The sequence below is a fragment of the Lactuca sativa genome, chromosome 1 (genome assembly GCF_002870075.4).
Source record: "Lactuca sativa cultivar Salinas chromosome 1, Lsat_Salinas_v11, whole genome shotgun sequence".
NCBI classification, from domain to species: domain Eukaryota; kingdom Viridiplantae; phylum Streptophyta; class Magnoliopsida; order Asterales; family Asteraceae; genus Lactuca; species Lactuca sativa.
In genome coordinates, this window is record NC_056623.2 from 79,854,347 (window position 1) to 79,875,145 (window position 20,799).

The window sequence follows — 20,799 nt, forward strand, 5'->3', positions numbered from 1 at the left end:
AGTTTATATTGGAAATATAGAAGCAATAATACTAAATAAGCATAAGCAGGATAAATAATAATTGTTGAATCGTAACTAGTTTTGCTTGCAAACACAAGTTAGTAAAAGCATAATACCAAGTATGAATGGAGAATGAGACTTTCATTTCAGTAAAGATTACAAAGAAGATGAGATTTGAGAAACTTTTGGATAATAACCCATACCACCTATTTATAGTTAAACGTTTTCTAGCTAATGACTGACTAGTAAAAAAGGTAAGGAGAATAGATGGCTATGCGTGCCACACATGTTCTGAAAAATACTACCAAATACTCAATGTCAGATAAAGTTGAACGTTGCACTACACTCTTTGAAGCACTCCACGACACAACATTAAACTCTTAGTACAAGAAATCCATTTTTTTGCATGCTTCAGTCAAACAAACTCTTCGCATTACCACAAGAACAAAATCTTCGCATAGCCTTTTTTTAGCAAAAGCTTTGCATGCCCCAAAGATCTTTAGTTATTGATTGTCACTTCATGCTTCAACACTTATTTACATGCTTCCATCCACATCACTATTGTTGTTGTTGTATTGTTGGCATCACCGATCTTAGCGAAGTGAATTGTCTTTAGATGTATCATGGAGAAAAGATGGTGAGAATGAGTGATCGTTGTTAACCGCAGTTGAAGGAGACCGGGAGAAAATTAGGGGTTTTTCTTTGGAGATCAAGATTGACTGGTTTCATGTAAAAATTAGAATAGAACATGGTTGCGAATGATGCTAGCCACGTTGGCATAGCGAGAGGAGAGACCATTAATGGTGTAGATGACACGGTTTTTGTAGGGAACCTTTGCAATAGGGTCGAGATTCTCTAAAAGATCGACAAGGGATTTGATCTTGGAACAATAAGTGATGACATTGAATTCTCCCATTGATATATTATGAAGTTCAATACCAAGTTAGATTTCCCTCCTGTCATTGTTGTCCTTATTGTTGTCCTTATTGTTGTCCTGGAAAGTGTTTCAATGTTGAGCCAAACATGTCGATGAGTATCGTGTTAAAAATATTTTGTGAAAGGGTGGAATAAATCCAACCTTTCATAACAACATCTATCTTTTTTCCATTGAAGATCGGTTGGATAAGGAGTTGGAGGATCATACAAGCCATCAATCAATATGATCGATGGCATCATAGGCTTCACAGTTGGTGGCAACTAATTTTTCGCCAAGAATAAGAGGCACATGAGTGTTGATATTAGCAACACAAAAAAACTTTATGTGATGGAGGTGTGGGAGTCGACATAATGACAGAAGGTAGGAGCAAGAAGCAGGAAAAAATTTGGGTTTTGAATAGGGAAGATGATAGCTAACCGCTAAAGGAGGGAAATAAAGGAATGGCAAAATTTTTACCAAAAAACTTGTGATACAAGACATAGAATAGAATTTAAAATTCTCTCTTGCCTCTATCATACATACACAATTAATATATACATAACACATGCACATTGGTCTTGTACACAACACAAATTACAATGGGCTATGATACAAGTACATTAACACTAATGACATCTTGTTAAAAGTCTTGTTAAATGTCCTGTCATTTGAAGTCACTTGATTTACTTATTTGCTGATTCTAAAACCCTTTAAAAGTCATTGAACATTGATGTTCAAACAAACAATTAACCAATTACTGATTATATGACACACTGTTGGTGATCTTCAAACCCTTGCAGCTATACATTTTCACATATCCTCTTTATAAACAACGGTTCATAAAATTGTCCTCACTACTTCATAAAAGCATTTTCATAAAATGCTCAATGATACAAGAATATTGTTGTTTAACCAACCAATCTTTGTATTAGTTCAATAACAGGAAACAAATAGTATCAAACATAATTGGGGGTGGCGTTGGGTGGTGTTGGAGCAGATGCAACCTTCCCTCCACGTTCCGATCGACTGTTCTCAGCAAACTTAAGACTTGCTTGGTGCATCCCTTTCTGTTTCTCCTCCTCCGTCCATTCGGCAACATAATAATTCTCTTCACTACCTTTGACGATGTCTTGACTGGCCGGAAAAAACATGCTTCCCCATTGTGGGAAGTGAACAAAACTTACAGGAAGTGTACAAACGATGATCATGATACCCATGTAAGACAACCCTTTCGCAGTCGATATTGAAGCAGACGCAAAGAATATCAATTGGGTTAGTCCTGATCCAAAGTTCCCTCCGGCACCGGTCATACCAGAGATGATACCCATTGACCGCCGGGAAATGAAGGGAACGATGCCGAAGGTGGCTCCGCATGCTGCCTGTGCACCGATGGAGAAGAGCATCATAAAGGTGATGGCTAATGGTAGCGAGTTTACTAGGCCTAGGAAGACACAAAAAACACCGCCAGCTGTTTGGAGTAGCCATAAGTTCCAGAGTCGACCTCTCATTCCAAATCGTTTGGCCATGTAATCCGATGTGAACCCACCAAATGGACGAGCTAGGAGGTTTGCCATTCCGAAGCAGGCCGCAATGATTCCGGCAAGGTGAAGCTGTAGATCAAATCTGTAGATAATTCATGGGAAAACAAACGTTTACTTTAATTTGCACATATAACTAAACTTTTGTGTAGAGTAAAAAAAAACAATTCAAACCTGTCATAGAAGTATTCTGCGATCACATTGTCAATGGTCAACTCGACACCCATGGAATAACCGTAGAGAAGTACAAAGATCCATGTTCGATAGTTTGTCACAGCATACCACAATACCTACAAAACGAGAAACAAATTAGAGACAAAGAACATACCATAAATGAATGGTTAATGGTTAATGCAATATTAATTAGATATGAAGGTTTACCTTGCCGAATTTATCTTTCGCAACATCACCTTTCTTCTGAAGAGCACCGAGATTACCATCAGGCAAATCTTGACCAAGAGTCAACACAAATATCCCCATGATGGCGTTAAGCCACCCTGGTACGAAAAACGCGATCCTCCAAGCCGTGAACGGTGTTGCCCCGGCCTTCTTGATGATCTCAAACAACACCGGCATCAGGAGTTGCGTGGCTCCACCACCCATGTTCCCCCACCCAGCCGCCGTCCCGTTCACCAGCCCGATGATCTTGCTGTTAAACATGGTGCTCATCCAATATTGGCACGACACAAACGTAGCCAAAGAAAATCCGATCATGAATCTGACAGCTATGTAGCCACTAGCGTCAGCAACGAAAGACATGCAGAAGACGGTGGGTGCTGACATCATTATGAGGAAAGCACAGCCGTAGCGAGGCCCCAACAAGTCACATACCGCACCCATAACCAGCCTCGAGAAGATACTACCGGAAACTGAGGCAACGCCGGCGTTCCCAATGTCAGCTTTGGTGAGATCGAGGTTGTCCCGGATGATGGGAACGAGTGGGGCCGCCGCAAAGGTGGAGACAAAAGTAGTAAAGAAAGAGATCCACGAGAGATGGAAGGTTCTCATGTGAGGGTTTGCAAATGAGAAGAGCTTAAAGACTTTTGCTTTATGTTCAGAGTCCACAGGGAGGTCGAATTTCGCCGTGGTATCAGTGGGCACCATCGGAGAGGCAACAGAAAAGGCCAGCACTGGTTCCCGGCCGGTGACTCCATGCATGGAGGTTCCTGGAGAACCTTCGATCTCAGGCATTGTATTCTAGGTTCTTTTACTTGAATGTGATATAAGATTTATATTTTTATGTTGCTGATGTCTTAATGGAAGTGATGATAGAGGTAGAGTTTATATAGGCTTCCGGAGACAAAGAAACATGAATGTATGACTTATTCAGAAGGGTTCATATTCCTAAATATGGTTAGTTAATGGGGTTGACAAATGAGAAGGGTTAAGATAGATAGCTAGTGGGGATTACCAAAAGGTTGTGATCAGTTATATGTTTTCTAAAGGAACCCGTTCGCCGCATCTTGTGTAAAGGAACAGTGTTTAGGCTCACCAGATATCCCAAAAGATGCTTATTACCCCTCACGATACAAGTGACAATTTAACTGAGTGTCATCGTCATTTATCAAGCTGTATTTTTAATTAAAAAAAAACATCAATTTGTTTTTTATCTATTCAAAAAAAACCCAACCAACTTAATATTTTATCTTAAAAAAGTCCAACAAAATTTCTAAACCATTAAAAAAAACGTCACTACTACAAAAAGACTCATATGTCCCGGTTAATTCAATTAAATAACCCGGTTTTGAACCGGGTCTTATGCCGTGCGAGTCCTATGTGAAAAAGTAAATAACAACCGGTTTCAAAACCGGCTCCTATTAGTATAAAAAGGACGCGACTTTTTGCAAAAAACAGGATATATAACCAAATTAGAATTGAATTAAGCGGGTCTTCACAAACCATGTTTGCCTGCATCAAAATCTGACCATCATGAAACCTACAACATGTTTAGTTTGTCAGCATATAATTGTTATGGAAAAGAAATGCAAATATGTTTATATTTTAACATTTAATCACCCCTCATGTGAAGTGACTCACAGGTAGCACAAAAGTAAATACACCTTTCATTTTGATATTCACTTCATTTTCTAAGGAACCAATAATGAAACAAAATTTACTATAAAAAATATTGAAACTAAATGATATGATGTAATAGAAGAAAACACATAAGTATGTGAACATGCTTGAAATGGAATCAAAAACCAAAGCTTTTGTGGACGAGAGCACTATAAAACTAGATAAGATTGTGGTATTAATTATCATATATTGTACTTCCTATAGTATAGGAGGTTGTTATTGTTTCCTTTTTGTGGATTTTGTATCCCTATATATGTATACCCTCTGTTATCTTAATAAATATATGAAGCCTTCATATGAATCTTTTTGCTTACATGGTATCAGAGCATACAAAATATATTTTCTCTCAAATCTAAATCACCCATCGAATCACAATGACAGACAAAGATTCCTCTGTTCCTCAAGAACCCTGTTTCGTCGTCCAGGATCCTCCCTTTCCAACTGGGATTATCCTAGATGATACCAATTATCAGTTGTGGTCTCAACTAATGGAGATGAGGATTGGAGCACAAAATAAACTAGGATTCCTAACGGGATCCTCCACGAAACCAGAATCTGGTGAAAAACAAATCGAAACTTGGCTCATGGATAACAATCGGGTCACGAGTTAGCTCATAGATTCGATGAGCCCAACTTTGATCCCCAGATTCATCTGATTGAAGACGGCGAAAGAGATCTGGGACGCGGTGGCTAAAACATTCTATGATGAGACAGACGAGACGCAACTATTCGAATTGAACCGGAGGTCGTTCAGTACAAGGCAAAACGGACGGCCACTCGCAACATACTACAATGAACTGCTAGGGATCTTCCAAGAAATAGATACCTGGCTGATTGTTCATGAAGATGATGAAGATGATGTAAGTAAGGTGGTTTCACTGAATAAAATATTTTTCTTGCTAGATGCGAAATTCAATCAGGCACGTGGAGAAATCCTAAGGAAAGATCCACCCTTAGATCTTAAGGCATGCTATGCATTTGTGCGGAAAGATCAGTCTCAGCAGACCACCATGGAAGATGTAAAAAACGAATCGGACAGCCTTGTTCATCTCACAACCTGGAATCGGCCTTCAAAAGAAAAAAACTCGAATGACAAGAAAAATACATTTGTTTGCACTCATTGCGGAGAAGAAGGACACTCAAAACAAAGGTGTTACGAGATAGTAGGTCACCCCGAATGGTGGGATTTTTCAAAAAAAACCTCGAAGGAAGTTTGGACAAACCTCCATGGCTACGTCAAAATATGATGACGTTACCCCCATTGCGGCTCATGCAGAATCTAGTGACGATTACGGTATGTCAAATACAACTAAGTCTGTTATGAATAACTGGATTATTGACACAGGGTCGACGGATCATATGACAAATGATCCGTCCAAACTTACGTTAAAAGTCAAACCAAAACAAAATGTGGTGAAAACTGCAAATGGGAGTGTGGCTAAAGTAACCTGTGCAGGATCGGCTAAGTTGTCGAACTCTATGAATCTTGATACAGTCCTTGTGGTTCCATCTTTGTCATCAAACCTACTATCTATCAGTCAAATTATAGACCAACTTAATTGTTATGTAACGTTTTGACCGAACAATTGTGTTTTTCAAGACATCGTGACAGATCGGATTCTTGGCTATGGTATTAGGAAGGGCAAGTTGTACTATCTCGAGGAAGAAGCATCGGTTAAAGCAAATAACACAGAAGGAAGAAACTCTTTGCCTTGGTTATGGCATCGAAGATTAGGACATTTGTCTTTTGGATATTTAAAAAAACTGAAACCTGAATTTTTTTTGAGTAATAAACCTTTTGATACTAGTTGTGATGTGTGTGAGATGGCTAAAAGTCATCGGGTTTCATACTACCCAAGTGAAAATAAAACCACATTTCCACTCATGAAAATCCACTCTGACGTATGGGGGCCAGCAAAAATAGCAACTTCATGTGGTTATCGTTTTTTTGTTACTTTTATTGATGAATTTTCACGAATGATTTGGATCTCCCCTCTTAAACATAAAAGTGACGTGACACATGCTTTTAATGAACTTTACTTACACATTAAAACTCAATACAAAAGTGAGATTAAAGTCCTCCAATCCGATAATGGAGGAGAATATGTCAATCATGACATGGAGGTGTTTTGCAGGGAGAACTTGATTAGACACCAGACTTCGTGTACGAACACACCACAATAAAATGGGCACGCGGAAAGAAGAAACAAGAAAATTCTAGAAATTATACGAGCCTCTTTGTTTGATATGAAGATGCCACACAAATATCGGGGAGAAGTGGTACGAAATGTTGCGTATTTGATGAATCAGACACCATCACGAGTTATTGAATTTAAAACTCCACTACAACTCGTACACGAAAAACTTGGACTTCCAATCGGGTCCAATCTTGAGCCACGAGTATTTGGGTGCGTCGCATATGTACATCATAATGTGGGAAAGCTAGAGCCAAGGGCGATAAGATGTATTTTTCTGGGGTATGCAGACTTCAAGAAAGGGCAAAGGTGTTATGAACCAAAATAAAATAAAATGTACGTCACTCGAGATGTTAGTTTTCACGAAAACATCTCTTATTTTTCACATGAATATTTCTCTCAGGGGGGAGAGGATGTATGAGGGTAACTTGCATGAGAAAAATAATAGGCTTGGTGAGATAGTAGATGGACTCGATGGTAATGAAGATGGGCAAGAAATAACTTGTGGGCAAGAGAATTATGACTCAGGGGGAGACCATGAAAGCCCAGAGGTGCAGTTCGAAAGCCCAAAGATGCAGCCTGAGTCGGATAGTACAATGAGTCCAAACCAAACTAATACCCAGCCGGATCCGACGTTGTCACAAGGTATGCAAATTAACGATTTTACTAATGGTTCTCCTGAGGTCGTTGATGTACATGTACCATAAGTGGCCCGAGTCGGATAGTACAATGAGTCCAAACCAAACTAATACCCAGCCGGATCCGACGTTGTCACAAGGTATGCAAATTAAGAGGAGTTCCAAGGAAACAGTACCAGCCGGACCTAAAGTCAAAATCGAAGTATCCGATTAATTATTACGTTTCCACTGAAAGATTGGTGGAACCACAACAACGTATGGTGGAAGAATTAGCTTCTGTAGTTATTCCTAAAACTATTCACGAAGCTATGGAAGATCCAAAGTTGAGGAAAGCCGTATTCGAAGAATTAGATGCGTTGAAACAGAATCAGACATGGGACGAAGTCATACTCCCTTCCGGAAAGAAAACTGTGTGATGTAGATGGGTCTTCACAGTTAAGCTGGATTCGAATGGAAAGATTGATAGATACAAGGCGAGAATAGTCGCGAAAGGCTACACACAAAAATATGGCATAGACTACGAAGATACTTTGCACCAGTGGCAAAGATAAATACTATCTGAATTCTTGTTTCGATCGTTGCGAATAAGGATTGGCCGTTAAGACAATTTGGCGTTATAAACACGTTCTTAAATGGTTATTTGGAAGAAGTGTTTATGGAACCTCCTCCCGGAATGGATTATGGTGACAACGTATGTAAGTTAAAAAAAGGCGTTGTATGGACTAAAGCAATCTCCGGGGGCGTGGTTTGGAAGGTTTTCAAAGTTCATGAGGAAGATTGGATACAAGCAATCCGATGCAAATCATACGCTATTTGTGAAGAATAGTGGAGAAAAAATTACTGCCCTTATAGTATATGTACATGACATGGTGGTGACTGGCAATGATTCCGACGAAATAAAAAAGGTTACAGGACATACTTGGTAATGAATTTGAGTTAAAAGATCTTGGAAATCTAAGGTATTTCTTGGGTATTGAAGTAGCAAGGTCTAAACGTGGAATTATAATGAATCAACGGAAATATGTATTAGATCTTCTCGCCGAAACGGGTATGTTGGATTGTCAGCCAATAGATACACCTATTGAGGTTAATCACGATTTGACTATTCTGTCAGGTCAAGTACCAACTAACAAGGAGAGGTATCAAAAGTTGGTTGGAAAACTGATATATTTATCACACACTCGCCCAGATATTGCCTATGCAGTTAGTGTAGTGAGCAGATTTATGCATGCACCTAATGAAAATCATACGAAAGTCGTGTATAGAATTCTTCGATATTTAAAGTCATCACCGGGCAAGGGTCTATTTTTTGCAAAAAATGAAAACCTTGAAGTAGAAGGGCATACCGATGCAGATTGGGCCGGGGATAAGTCTGATGGTAAGTCAACATCGGGATATTTTACGTTTGTGGGAGGAAATTTGGTGACTAGCTTGGAGAAGTAAAAAAAAAATTGGTGTCACGTTCAAGTGCGGATGCAGAATTTAGGGGCATGGTTCATGGAGTGTTCAAATTATTATGGGTGAAACGAGTGTTGAGAGATCTTGGCTTTAGTGTGAATAAAACAATGAATTTGTATTGTGACAATCAAGCGGCGGTAAAGATTGCGAACAACCCGGTTCAACATGATAGGACCAAAGATGTCGAAGTAGATCATTATTTTATCAAAGACCACCTCGAGAAGAAAACTATTAAGTTACCATTTGTGAATTCGAAGGAACAACTAGCCGACATGCTAACAAAGGCTGTACATGCAAGACTATTCAATGGTTGTCTGGACAAGTTGGGAATGATGGACATTCATTCACCATCTTGAGGGGGAGTGTGGACGAGAGCACTCTAAAACTAGATAAGATTGTGGTATTAATTATCATATATTGTATTTCAATTCCTATAGTATATGACATTGTTATTGTTTCCTTTCTGTGAATGTTGTATCCCTATATATGTATACCCTCTGTAACCTTAATGAATATATGAAGCCTTCATACCAATCTTTTTTCTTACAACTTTCATAACTCATTTCTTTATCATAGTGAAGGACTTGGTAAATATAATGGTAAGAATGAAGAAAATAAAAAGAATTGTCATGTGCAATGTTGATCTGTTAGCTTTTAAAAGAAAAATAAATAAATAAATAAATAAATAAATAAATAAAAGATATTTAATGTTGATCTGCATAAAGTCCTCACTGAAAGGCAACTTACACATCCTTGGTTTTGCAGAAAGTTCTCATTCATCCTGCGTAGACCACCATCCATAGTTGACTTAGAATTGATCTAGTTTTTAAAAAGGTTTTTAAACAACAATGTATGGAACTACTATGAGTGCTTCGTTGTTGTTCCTACTCGACCAATTAAGAACTATTATCAGTCCATAGATGGAAAAGATACTTCATACATTCTGAAAATTGTCCATGCTGAAAAAAAATGTGTGAAACTATAAGAAAACAAAGAAAGCAATGTACATAAACAATTGCCATAATAGAAGCATAAATTTCTTAAAGATTAATCAACCAAAAAAAAAGAGGGGCAGGAGAGAAGAGGCAAAAACATACCTGATTCAATGGAGAAAGGAAATATGCATATGATGATGAGGATAAGAAAAAGGGATCTCTCAGTTAACCAAAACATGTACACTGATCCAAAGAATCAAGAAATGAGCTTCATTATAACAAATATGCAAACTTATAAATATGATTTCTATAAACTTCTTGTGGCAAATAAACACTGTTTGTTAAAAAAATTCCAAAAAAACTAAAAGATTCTTGTAAATTATAAAGTTTCCTTCCACATTTTCGAGAGAGCACAATCATGTTATTATGAAAAAAAAAGTACAGATTATCAAGCAGCTTCTCGTCAAGAGTCAAAACTCGACATGAAAATATCCATGTCAACTCCAGTTCTACTGTATTGTAATGTAGCAATCGTGCATCATTTTGACCAAATTTGTCTCGATATTCCTCAACATCGGTTTATAGCTGAAAATTATTAACAAAAAAAATGAGAAAATGTATAACTAGAAGTAACTTGCAAAGATAGTAAAACTAAAACCGGGAATGATGATGAATGAAATAGAGGGAGGGAGCGTACGTTCGAGACAAATATACTCAGATTGTAGAAAAGAAAACAATTAGAAATTAAACTATATACTTTGCAAGCTTAAGCCCCATAAAGCCATATACACTCCTTACCCCAACGAGATCTGCAAACGTTTTCCTCAATTACTTAATTACTTACCAGGGTGTGTTTGTATGTTTGTAGAATGTATGCTTTTATTTTATCTTGAAATTGTGGTTGTTTTTCCTCTAAAATTATTGTAGAAATCAAGATCATCGTTCCACATAGTTGTTCTACTACCAACTGTGTAAACCAATATAGTAATTGAAGATAAGAAGAAAATCCATTAGCTTACAGCAAATGCGAGGTATCAGACGGAGAGGACGGTGGAATAAGATAAGGCTGTGGTGGTGGTGCTCCGTTGTAGGGTTTCCAGTTCTCTGTTTATATCTCATGCCCATGTTTTCACTTTTCATAGTGTGAAATGGTGGGAGTAAGAAAATGGGCTTTATTTTTCAATTTTTTGGCGTATAAAATGACGGGGTGTGAAATATTGGCCTAAGGCACTTTTCATCCTTAACAAACTTATCGTTACATGTAAAGTTTATATATATATATATATATATATATATATATATATATATATATATATATATATATATATATATATATATATATATATATATATATATATATATATATATACTAACCGTTTATCCGCGTCAAGTGACGGGTGCGAATAGTTTCTTTTGACATTTAGTTTATTTTCGGCGGAAAATGATTAGTTTCAATTCAGTAATTAGTTTGTTTTAGGAAACATGTCATCTTAAAACGAAGACACAATGTATTGGCAAGTATGACTAAGCATTAGTTTCGATTCAATGATTCGTTTTGCCTTGTGCCACCTCTATACCATTATTTCTCCTTCAAGTCATTTCCTTGTAACGTGGTTTCATTGAATTGTCGATGGTATCTAAAACGACATCTCTTTTGCTCATTCTTCATCCAAGGACGCTCACTGTTTAAGCTACCACATGGACCAACTTGTGTTGATGTTTTGTCCAACTTAAATGTGTAATCGCCTTACATTCTTAATTATATCAAAGTTAATGTAATTTCAGTCAAGCTTAGAAATTACAAAACTTGTATTAATTTGTTTTGATGTATAATTTTTTTGGAAGTTAGTTTCCTTACGAAAATATATGATATTTGAAAAATATAATGAGTGGAGAAATATCATGAACCATTAAAAATATATCTAAAATTTAGTTTGTTGTTTATGGAAAAAATAAAAGTCTAACGTTATATGTGTTTAAAAGAAATATCGTTGTTTTATGGGTTAAAATTAAAAGTATGTTTTGTTAGAGTAAAAAAAAAGTAAAAATAAAAATAATTTGTTCTTCTGATAAAAAAAGTAAAATCTTTTATTTTGACTTGAAAATAAATTTTACGATTTTGTTTTGGGTCAAAATTGAAACAATATTGTTTTTAACAACATTCGGATTAAAAAACAAAGCTTACTCACTGTTAAACATAAAATTGTCTCTTAAGAACAATAATTTTGAAATTAATTTTACAAAATATACCTTCCTAAATATAAGAATATTAGAAAGGAAACCATCATATTTTATTGATAATTCTAAACAAAATAATACTACGTACACAACGGTTTAATAAAAAAAATATAATGTATAACAAAATTTTGAATTCAAATCCAATATTTGTTATTGTTTCAAATTTTATTCAACCTCAATGTTTAGTTTCAATTTTAGTAGCTACTTCATTTACTATGACTTTTTTACGTTTATATTACATACTTTTTTGTATTTTTTTTTTATATTACATAACATTGAATCGGATTATCTCTACCCCTTTAACCCCCACCACAAATCTGTTTAAAAAAAATAAAAGATAATTTCATTAAAAAAAACCTTGACGCTCTTTCCATCTTTCCAATAATCAATCAAAGTCATAACACAATTCCCACTATTATAATAAATCTCAACATATGCTTTCAAAATGGTTTTTCAAGTAATTATAGAATAAAATGTACATAAAAATGAAAATAAGATAACATATAACATCGATTACATGTTATATGTTACATACTTCACTTAAATAAAAAATGAAAAGGTTTGTGGTAACCAGAACTAGTTTTACTCTATAATCAACTCACCGCCCCCATTGAATAATCAAACACTTGAATGATGGTCCGTGTTTACACATCCTTTTAAGCAAAATATGAACACATGTACACCTTGTAGGAAAAAAAAGTTGTCATATACATTATTCTAACTTTTTTTCAATCAAAATGAAGTGTAAAGATGATGGATGAAGGGGAAGGCCCATGGAGTTAAGCATGAAGTTTTTCTTTGTAATTCTTTTTAAAGACTCTGATAGCTTGTAAACTTGTTCTTTTCAGTTTTGTACTAATAAGAGCACACATAGAACCATAAGCTTCAAACTATTATAATCCATGACAAATTCAGTTAGCATCAAGGTTTCTTCTAGTAAAACTAAAGCAATAACCGGTCAAAAAACTACAACAAATGATAGTAAAAACAAAACAATAGTAGGTCAAGAAAATCTTTTTTTGGATTTGTCTTCAAAAACCGAAAGGAAAAACCCAAAAAGTGAACATGGTGACATTTTTATGAAGAAAAATGGCATAACTTATATTCGTGATGCATAAACTTGGTTAACAGATGTGGAGAACAAATAATTAGCAGTCTTGACTTCTAATTAAGCTTCGATTCTAGAACATAAAATTTGCAGAGATGCTTGTAGGAATAATCACAGGTGTTGCATCAGCCAACCTTGCCAATGGAATCTTTGTTTTTCTATAATTAATATTGCTAACTTGCAATACTCGCCATAACAATCATACAAGCATAACACTTATGCTCCCACTATCATGATGATTATCATATAAGCATAACATTTATGCTCCCACTAGCTTTGACATGTATTCAGAAAACAAATGAACTTTCAGAAAACAATGCCCTATTGAATCTCTGAAATCCATATTTCTAATACCAGATGCTTCGATAAGCCTTATACACCTTTGCCTTAGATAGCTCATATGTGTGTTTAAACAATTCATAACTTATGTTACTAAGTTCCAAATGTTGAAACTAATTGCCAAATCTCACAATTCGAACTATGGAAAGGGATGCCGTAACCATAATCGAATTTGAGAATACAATTTTCACAATTGCTATCTTCTTAAAATATCTCTTAGTGAAAGCATTTCCTCACAGTCATTTTCATGAAGGAGGGAATCTTATGACACTTAGATTTTATGGTGTATGAGTTCCTATCCATGTGAATTTGCCAAAAACAAGGTTTGCGACAAATCCAAACTCATATGGACTGAACTTTCTTAATCTTGATTTCTTGCCCTATGGTAACACGAGTGCCCACCACGCCTTCCAAGTAGTTTTGGTAACTTGTCCTTACATATCAATTTACTTTCCATCGACTAAGGCTTTAGTGTGTATTCAAATGAGAACTCATAGAACTCATATACACAATTAACTCAATTGGAATGGCACAGAAACAAAACAATGTCAGCACGATAGGTTGTAAACCTCAAGTCGTGTGCTAGTGATGATCGATAAGGTTTATTCTTGATTTGTTCTTGAAACCTTTTCAAGACCATTAAGACTCCCACTGACTTCTTGACATATAAGATTCTCTTGTCAAGAAACATTTCTTGACAAACAAATATTCAGTAGTTAGTGAAGCATTTATCAAGACAAAACACTTCACACAATTGGTCCTAGTTGGTCTTTGTCTTATCCAAGACAGCACAACTTACCAATTTCAAATGTGCAAGAATAAGAAAACTTTTCCAAATTCCACATTTGATGAGTGTTATAAACCTACTTAAGACTTTTCACTCAATGTCACAATCTTGACTCTAAGACTTGATATTGGAACGAAGTATGATTGACCCTTTGATTTAACCATTTCTACAATTCTCAATTCCTCTTCTTAGACATGCAATAGCACTAAGACTCACTTAGAGGATCAATTGAGACATGGTTCTTAATCATAAGGACTTATCATAAAACACAATAAAAGGTACTCTCCCTTCTTCTTAGAATAGAGAAACTTTTATCTTTCTGCCTACTTGATTCTTCTTTATTCGTTCTACTATTCATTGAAACTCTTTCAATCAACTTAGAATTATACTTAATCTTATAAGTATAACCAATATTTACTAAACTTTAGTAAATCATGACGAATATCTTTGTCACTCTTGTGGTAGACTTGATCAACGTACGACCTAGTGTACTCGATCTCCTAGTTCTTCAATTGACACTTTGCCAAAGAATTAGTCTAAGGTTCCCAAATGTGAAAGTTTTCCATTCATCATACAATGCACATTGCATGATTCCAAGTTTCTGTCCAATTGAAACTTGGGTGATGAGAAACTCTCCCTATTTGGTAAAATTTTGACATTTCCACAAATAACACAATTAAGAATCAAATCCATTATTGCTAATAATAGAAACATTCAAACATTAATTCTTTCATACATGCCATTGCAAGGATAAATAAATAAGATAAAGTCAAAATTCATTTTATTGCGGAAAAATTTTGTCCTTACAATTCAACTCAATTGAAAAACTATGTTATTACATATTTCTTAACAATCTATTCTAACTCCAAGTAGTAGCTCAAGAATCCAATCTTCAAGTAATGCGATCGAAATCCATTTCTTCACGATCAGATTCAGCTCACTTCTTCCCTTAAACTTCCTCTCTTTTCTTCGATCCTACAAAACATCAAAATGTAATCTTATCACATCAAGTATTAAGAATCTAGAATAGGAACTTAAAAGAGTTAGTTAATGGATTTTACCTGAAGCAGAGTCATACGTCTTGACTCTCCCATCTCTTAGATCTCTCAGATAATTAGGGCAGCTTCGTTTCCAATGCCCTTTCTCTTGGCAATAAAAGCAAATAGACTCCTTTGGCACAACACATCGGACAATCACAGACTTAGTTCTTTCTGCACTTCCAATGTTGCCAGTGTCCATTGAAGTTTGGGAGTTTGATTCACTAGACAAATTTGCTTGACCAGCACGCCAAATCATTGTGATTCAGCAGCTATAAGCAAATAGGTGAGATCAATTAGGGTCACGTCGTGGTCCATCATATAGTACTCTCTAACGAACTCACTATATGATTCAGGAAGTGACTGAAGAACCCAGTCAATATCCAACCCACTTGAAATCTCGACACCCAACATGTTTAACCTATCAATGTGTGTTTTCATCTCTAAGACGTGCGCACACACAGGTTTCCCATCTTCGTGTTTACTTGCCAAAAAGGTATTGAGTGAGCTTGAACTTTTCAAGCCTTTGAACTTGTGGGTCAGGGAGAACAATTGGAGGAGGTGGAGGAAGTGAAGCATGACTCTCATTTCCTTGATCGTATCTCGGAACGTCATCTTCATTTGGAAAGCTTGTTCCAAAGGATTTGGGAAGACCATTGTAAGATTCAGACATTTACAAAACGGGAGAAATTCAAGTTATGTTGATTAGCATTCTTGATGTAACACCCAAATGAAACATCAAGCTAGGATCCAACACAATACTCTACAACCTAGAAGAGGGATGCCGTAATCTAGTTGCAGAATATTTGAAGGTAGGTAAATGACGATTTACCAATTTCCACCATGAAAAACGAAAAGGAAGATTAAGTTTTAAATGAATTGAAACTCCTAGATCTTTTGAGATTCATTGAACATTTCAATGGCATGTTTAATCTCGATTATGCCCTACTATTTGTGACTGGGATGCCGAGGATCACAAACAAGGTGTGAATAACCATACGAATCACGTGGTGCACCCAATGCTACAATCACCTAATCAATGTGCCGGTTAACCACACACGCTCCATTGATCTATGACAGACATCGAGTCACCCTTCGCTACCAATGTCATCCCTAAATTAGTGTGCCGGTTAACCACACACGCTCCACTAACGTTTGACAGGGGTACGAAGTGCAATTCTATGGATTAGCATACAATTTCACATTTTTCCTAAAGTAACTATGATTTGGGAATTTTTAAAAAAAAATATTTAGTTACTTTGTACTTCATTATACTTATAATGGAAGGTTTCTGTCCTATCCTACCCGTTCGGCTAACGACCCTCCACTAGTCAAGAGTGCGGTGGGTAAGAGTGGATACCCATTCAATCGCCATTTTATAGGCAATTTCCTTAAACACCCCTTATAGACAAGCTTCGTGAATGAGGCCTACTAACGGTAAGACTGACTGGTTACTCATACATATATAATATTAGACTTTTAATGTTATATATATAGTATAAGGGTGTATTTTACACTTTTAAAATACTAGGTGGTTTAAATTATACTTTTAATTAACCAAAATCATTATGGATTTATTAAATCTCTTTTAATTATACACTTAATTAACTTAATAAAACCATAAGGGTTTAATTTGAACTTTTCAAAATTAGGGTTTTGGATTTTAGACTTTCAAAATTAACTTTTAATCAACAATTTAAATTCCAAAACTTGAGGGCAAGTTTTGAAACTCTTCAAAACAATTAGGTTTTAATCTCACTTAAAATTTTGAATTTGAGACATTTAAATTAAAATTTTAAATATTAAAACTGTTGATTTAATAATTACCATAAATTAAACAATTAATTTAAATTATTAAATCACAAGGGATTATCAAGATCATGAGGATAATTACCAATTATACATCTAAGAAATCCAAATCCCTTGAATCCCTCTCTAAATCTCGAAAATAAGGGATGGGATAATTCAAGATCTTTAATTACCATATTTAACAATTAAAAAATAATTACAAGATATGGGATTATCCAAATCCCTAAAATTTAGGATCTAACCTTGGGAAGGAGGTAATTTCGAAATCCAAGGGTTGGAAAACCCTAGATTTCAAAATCTTGGAGGCTAAGGAAAGGATTTGGGAAACCCTAGCAAAAAACGCCATCTAGGGTTTAGCAACCCTAATTGCGAAAAAATACCTAGCCTTTAGGGTTCATTAGCCATAAACCCTAATATGTCAAGTTCATAAAACATATAAAAGCTAATTGAAAACAAAAACCTGGCTCTGATACCACTGTTGGGTTTAATACAAACAATCCTATGTGTGCATGCAACCCTAGTATTGGATCTATGTTTTCACTATTAGTTATACAGCTTTATGAACACAATAAGAAACCTGGCATGCTACTATAATTTTCGAAATTCATATATAAAACTAGAATACATACCTTTTGTTGTTATATAGCAATAACAACTAGTTCCTTGAATTTCCTTAGCTCTTGAAAGCAAGTACCACAAGTGTAGTACCTCTAATGGAGTCACAAACACCATATGCAACTTGGATGAAGAGGAGAAGAAAAGGAGGCACCAAAAACGGCTGGAAACCCTAATGGAAGTGTTGTCCACGTTTTTGGGGCTTAAGGGTCCCTTTTATACATGTAGGCTATTAGGGTTTACAACTAGGAAACCCTAATTTGACTGCTTAGGCCCTAAGCAGCCCATGGACTCCTTAAACATATCCCTTGGACGATTTCTAATGGGCTACCCATAGAATTCGTCCAACCTATATATTATTTGGTGATCCATAGCCCAATTATAATTATCTTATAATTACAACTTCAGTCCCCTTAAGTTTAATTAATCTCTTTTAACCACAAAATTAATTCTTAATTAATTCTTGACCAATATTAATTAAACAATATGATTTCTCCTTTAATATATTATTCTCATAATATATTAATAAATCATATTTAAACCTTTCTCTCCTTAAATCATCCTACATATTGCTATGGTGAAGGCAACCTAAAAGGACCATGCTCATAATCGGGTCAAGTACATACCAAAATAGTTATGGACTTAGACACTAATCCAACAGCCAATTCAGGGTAACTTACCTAAAATGTAGCTGAAATTATTATCCGAAAATCAAGAAACATTATGAAATAATCCCACAAATCTATTTACAAAAATCATAAAAACACATATATATATATATATATATATATATATATATATATATATATATATATATATATATATATATATATATATTTGAAAATTCAGGTTACCTTTATTGATGGTTATTGATTCATAAACACTCTCAAAGATCGAGAACTCGATAGCAACTCTACCAATTTGGTTAAGTTTTATGTAAATCAAGAAATACAACAATTACCAACTCATGAAACAGCCTTTCCTGAGACTTAAGGACATAATTGTAATTTTTCGTGGGACCATTACTAAAATATTTCACACAATTTCTGAGAACTCAATAGCAACTCCGCACCTTTTCAACACCTTCATCATGCCAAGCATGAAACTTTGAAAAAATAAAATTCAAATAATTTGTGACAAAAGGATCACTCATGTTAAAGGCTGACCTATAGCAGTTGAAGTGAATGGATTCTAGTATAAGAGCATGGATATATTCAAAGAATTACAATAACCACAATAAAATATTCAGAATTTCCTCTAGGGCTGCCCTTTATGCACCTTAATATATCTATCTTGGAAATCAATAAAGATATGGCCTAAAATTTGTATCTTTATTTAAACAAAAAACACGTTAGTATGATAAATTAAACAATAAAAAGTGTTTGAGTTCAAATTACCTTATATCAAGGCACTCCGTTACTCCAAAAACAAAACCAACCAACTAAATACATGTCAAATGGTAAGGTTTTCAACCTTTTATAACCAAAAAAAGGAAACGATACTTGATTTTATAGTTTAAAGATAAATGGTCACAGGTAAACTTTGACATCATGGTCAGATCATAAGTCAGAGGAATAAGTTACCGGATTTTGAACTGATACTATCTTTTATTCATGATTTCTTCTAAGAAGCCACATTTACTGTCAAGTAAATGTTATACATCATAGTAGTAGTGATTAAGACCCACTCAAGAATGTATTTTGACCTTATCTTCATGATAGATGCCTAAAGATTCCTACACTTGCCTCAAGCGCAAAAAAGTCATAAATTTGAATAGAGCCCTTAATGAAACCACATATTCCACTGATCTTGAGAAACAGACCTCCAAATCCTAACACTATTATGGTGACAAAAGAAGCAGTTGTGTAAATGTGAAGAAGGAATCATTTGAAAATTAAGTGCTTTTCAATAATAAGAAGTTAATCTGACAAAAATATATAGTCAACCGATCAAAAATAAGAAGATATTTGTATAGAATATATGGAACTGAAAAAGAAACCATAAATACAGCCAATTAATACGAACCTCTTAGAAAGTGAATGCACATCTACTGTCCAATTATGGACCTGTAAACACAGACACATATAAATGTTAGGGATTTTCTAAGATAATAAAAGAGAAGGGCATTGCTTGTTGTGGTGGATGAGGGGTACTACATACCTGAAATCAAGCAGATGTAGAATGAAATCTGCAAAATCGAGAGAAATATGTTAGACAGCTTTTGGAGAGAGTGTGATATATAAGCTTTCGGTAGGATTTCAAAAACACAGAATTCAAATTTTGAAATACAATTGAATGGTGGGTGGTGGATAGTGGTCATCGTTAGGTTAGATTTGGGGAGTTTTGGCGGTAGCGATGATCAACTAAGGTTAAGGGTCATTCCAGTGGTGTTCTTTTGAATATGTAGCTTGAAACTCAAAGTTGTGGAGGCTTTAATTGTGTTGGATGTTGTGGATGAAGGGACAAAGATGCAGAAAGCATGAAGTATCAAATAAGAAGATTGAAACTGTCAGGCGGTGATTAAATGATGGCGCTGACAACGACGATATAAATAAGTAGTTAGAAAAATCAAAAACAATATCTAATTTGTAAGTTCATTTTGTACTTCTTAATCGTTTGTTTATTGCGATTTACGGGTATATGTACCTTACATGTTTTCCGGGATGTGCTTGTTTTAAGATTTTTGTCCGACGTATATTGTTGTTATCATGTGGTAATGTAATATTTGATATTTTGAGGTATTAATTTCTTTTATTCAAAATTTAATTGTAATGAATTCTACCCTACATTAGGCGTAGGATAGTCCCCTACGTGGAGTGTAAGAGGGAGATTAGACACGGTGATTAAGTGACCTACGTTGGGTGTAGGCTAGGCTACGTCGAGCGTAGGGGTGCATAACCAAAACCCTAATATGTGGGGTTGTGAGCCCTATTTAAAGGCTCTAACCCCTTGAGGACCTCTCCGTTCCATTCTCAGACTCCACCCCTCAAACGGCCTCCTTGGACACTCTAATCACTATTTGTGAGTTTTGAGCCTTTGGAGTGCTTTGTGTTCATTTTTGAAGGAATAAGAGTATTGTGGAACCACTTAGGAGCTTAAATCATTTTAGA

General features: G+C 35.3%; 1 protein-coding gene and 1 long non-coding RNA gene across 3 annotated transcripts; both read right to left on the reverse strand.

Annotated features, from left to right (window-relative positions):
* Positions 1–1,752: 1,752 nt before the first annotated feature.
* On the reverse strand, positions 1,753–3,694 carry LOC111886071 (high-affinity nitrate transporter 2.1). The gene is made up of 3 exons (XM_023882313.3): positions 2,836–3,694; positions 2,629–2,744; positions 1,753–2,539 (listed from the first exon to the last, which is right to left on the reverse strand). The coding sequence occupies exons 1-3, from the start codon at positions 3,643–3,645 to the stop codon at positions 1,873–1,875; spliced, it is 1,593 nt and encodes a 530-aa protein (XP_023738081.1). The 5' UTR covers positions 3,646–3,694; the 3' UTR covers positions 1,753–1,872.
* Positions 3,695–9,324: 5,630 nt separating this feature from the next.
* Positions 9,325–10,929, reverse strand: LOC111886075 (uncharacterized). Of its 2 annotated transcripts, XR_008232124.1 has the most exons (4): positions 10,776–10,926; positions 10,199–10,341; positions 9,919–9,999; positions 9,325–9,780 (listed from the first exon to the last, which is right to left on the reverse strand). It is a non-coding gene; the product is annotated as an uncharacterized LOC111886075 (long non-coding RNA). The 2 variants fall into 2 exon arrangements; XR_002848294.3 differs by having other exon boundaries at positions 9,919–10,341; positions 10,776–10,929.
* Positions 10,930–20,799: the final 9,870 nt, after the last annotated feature.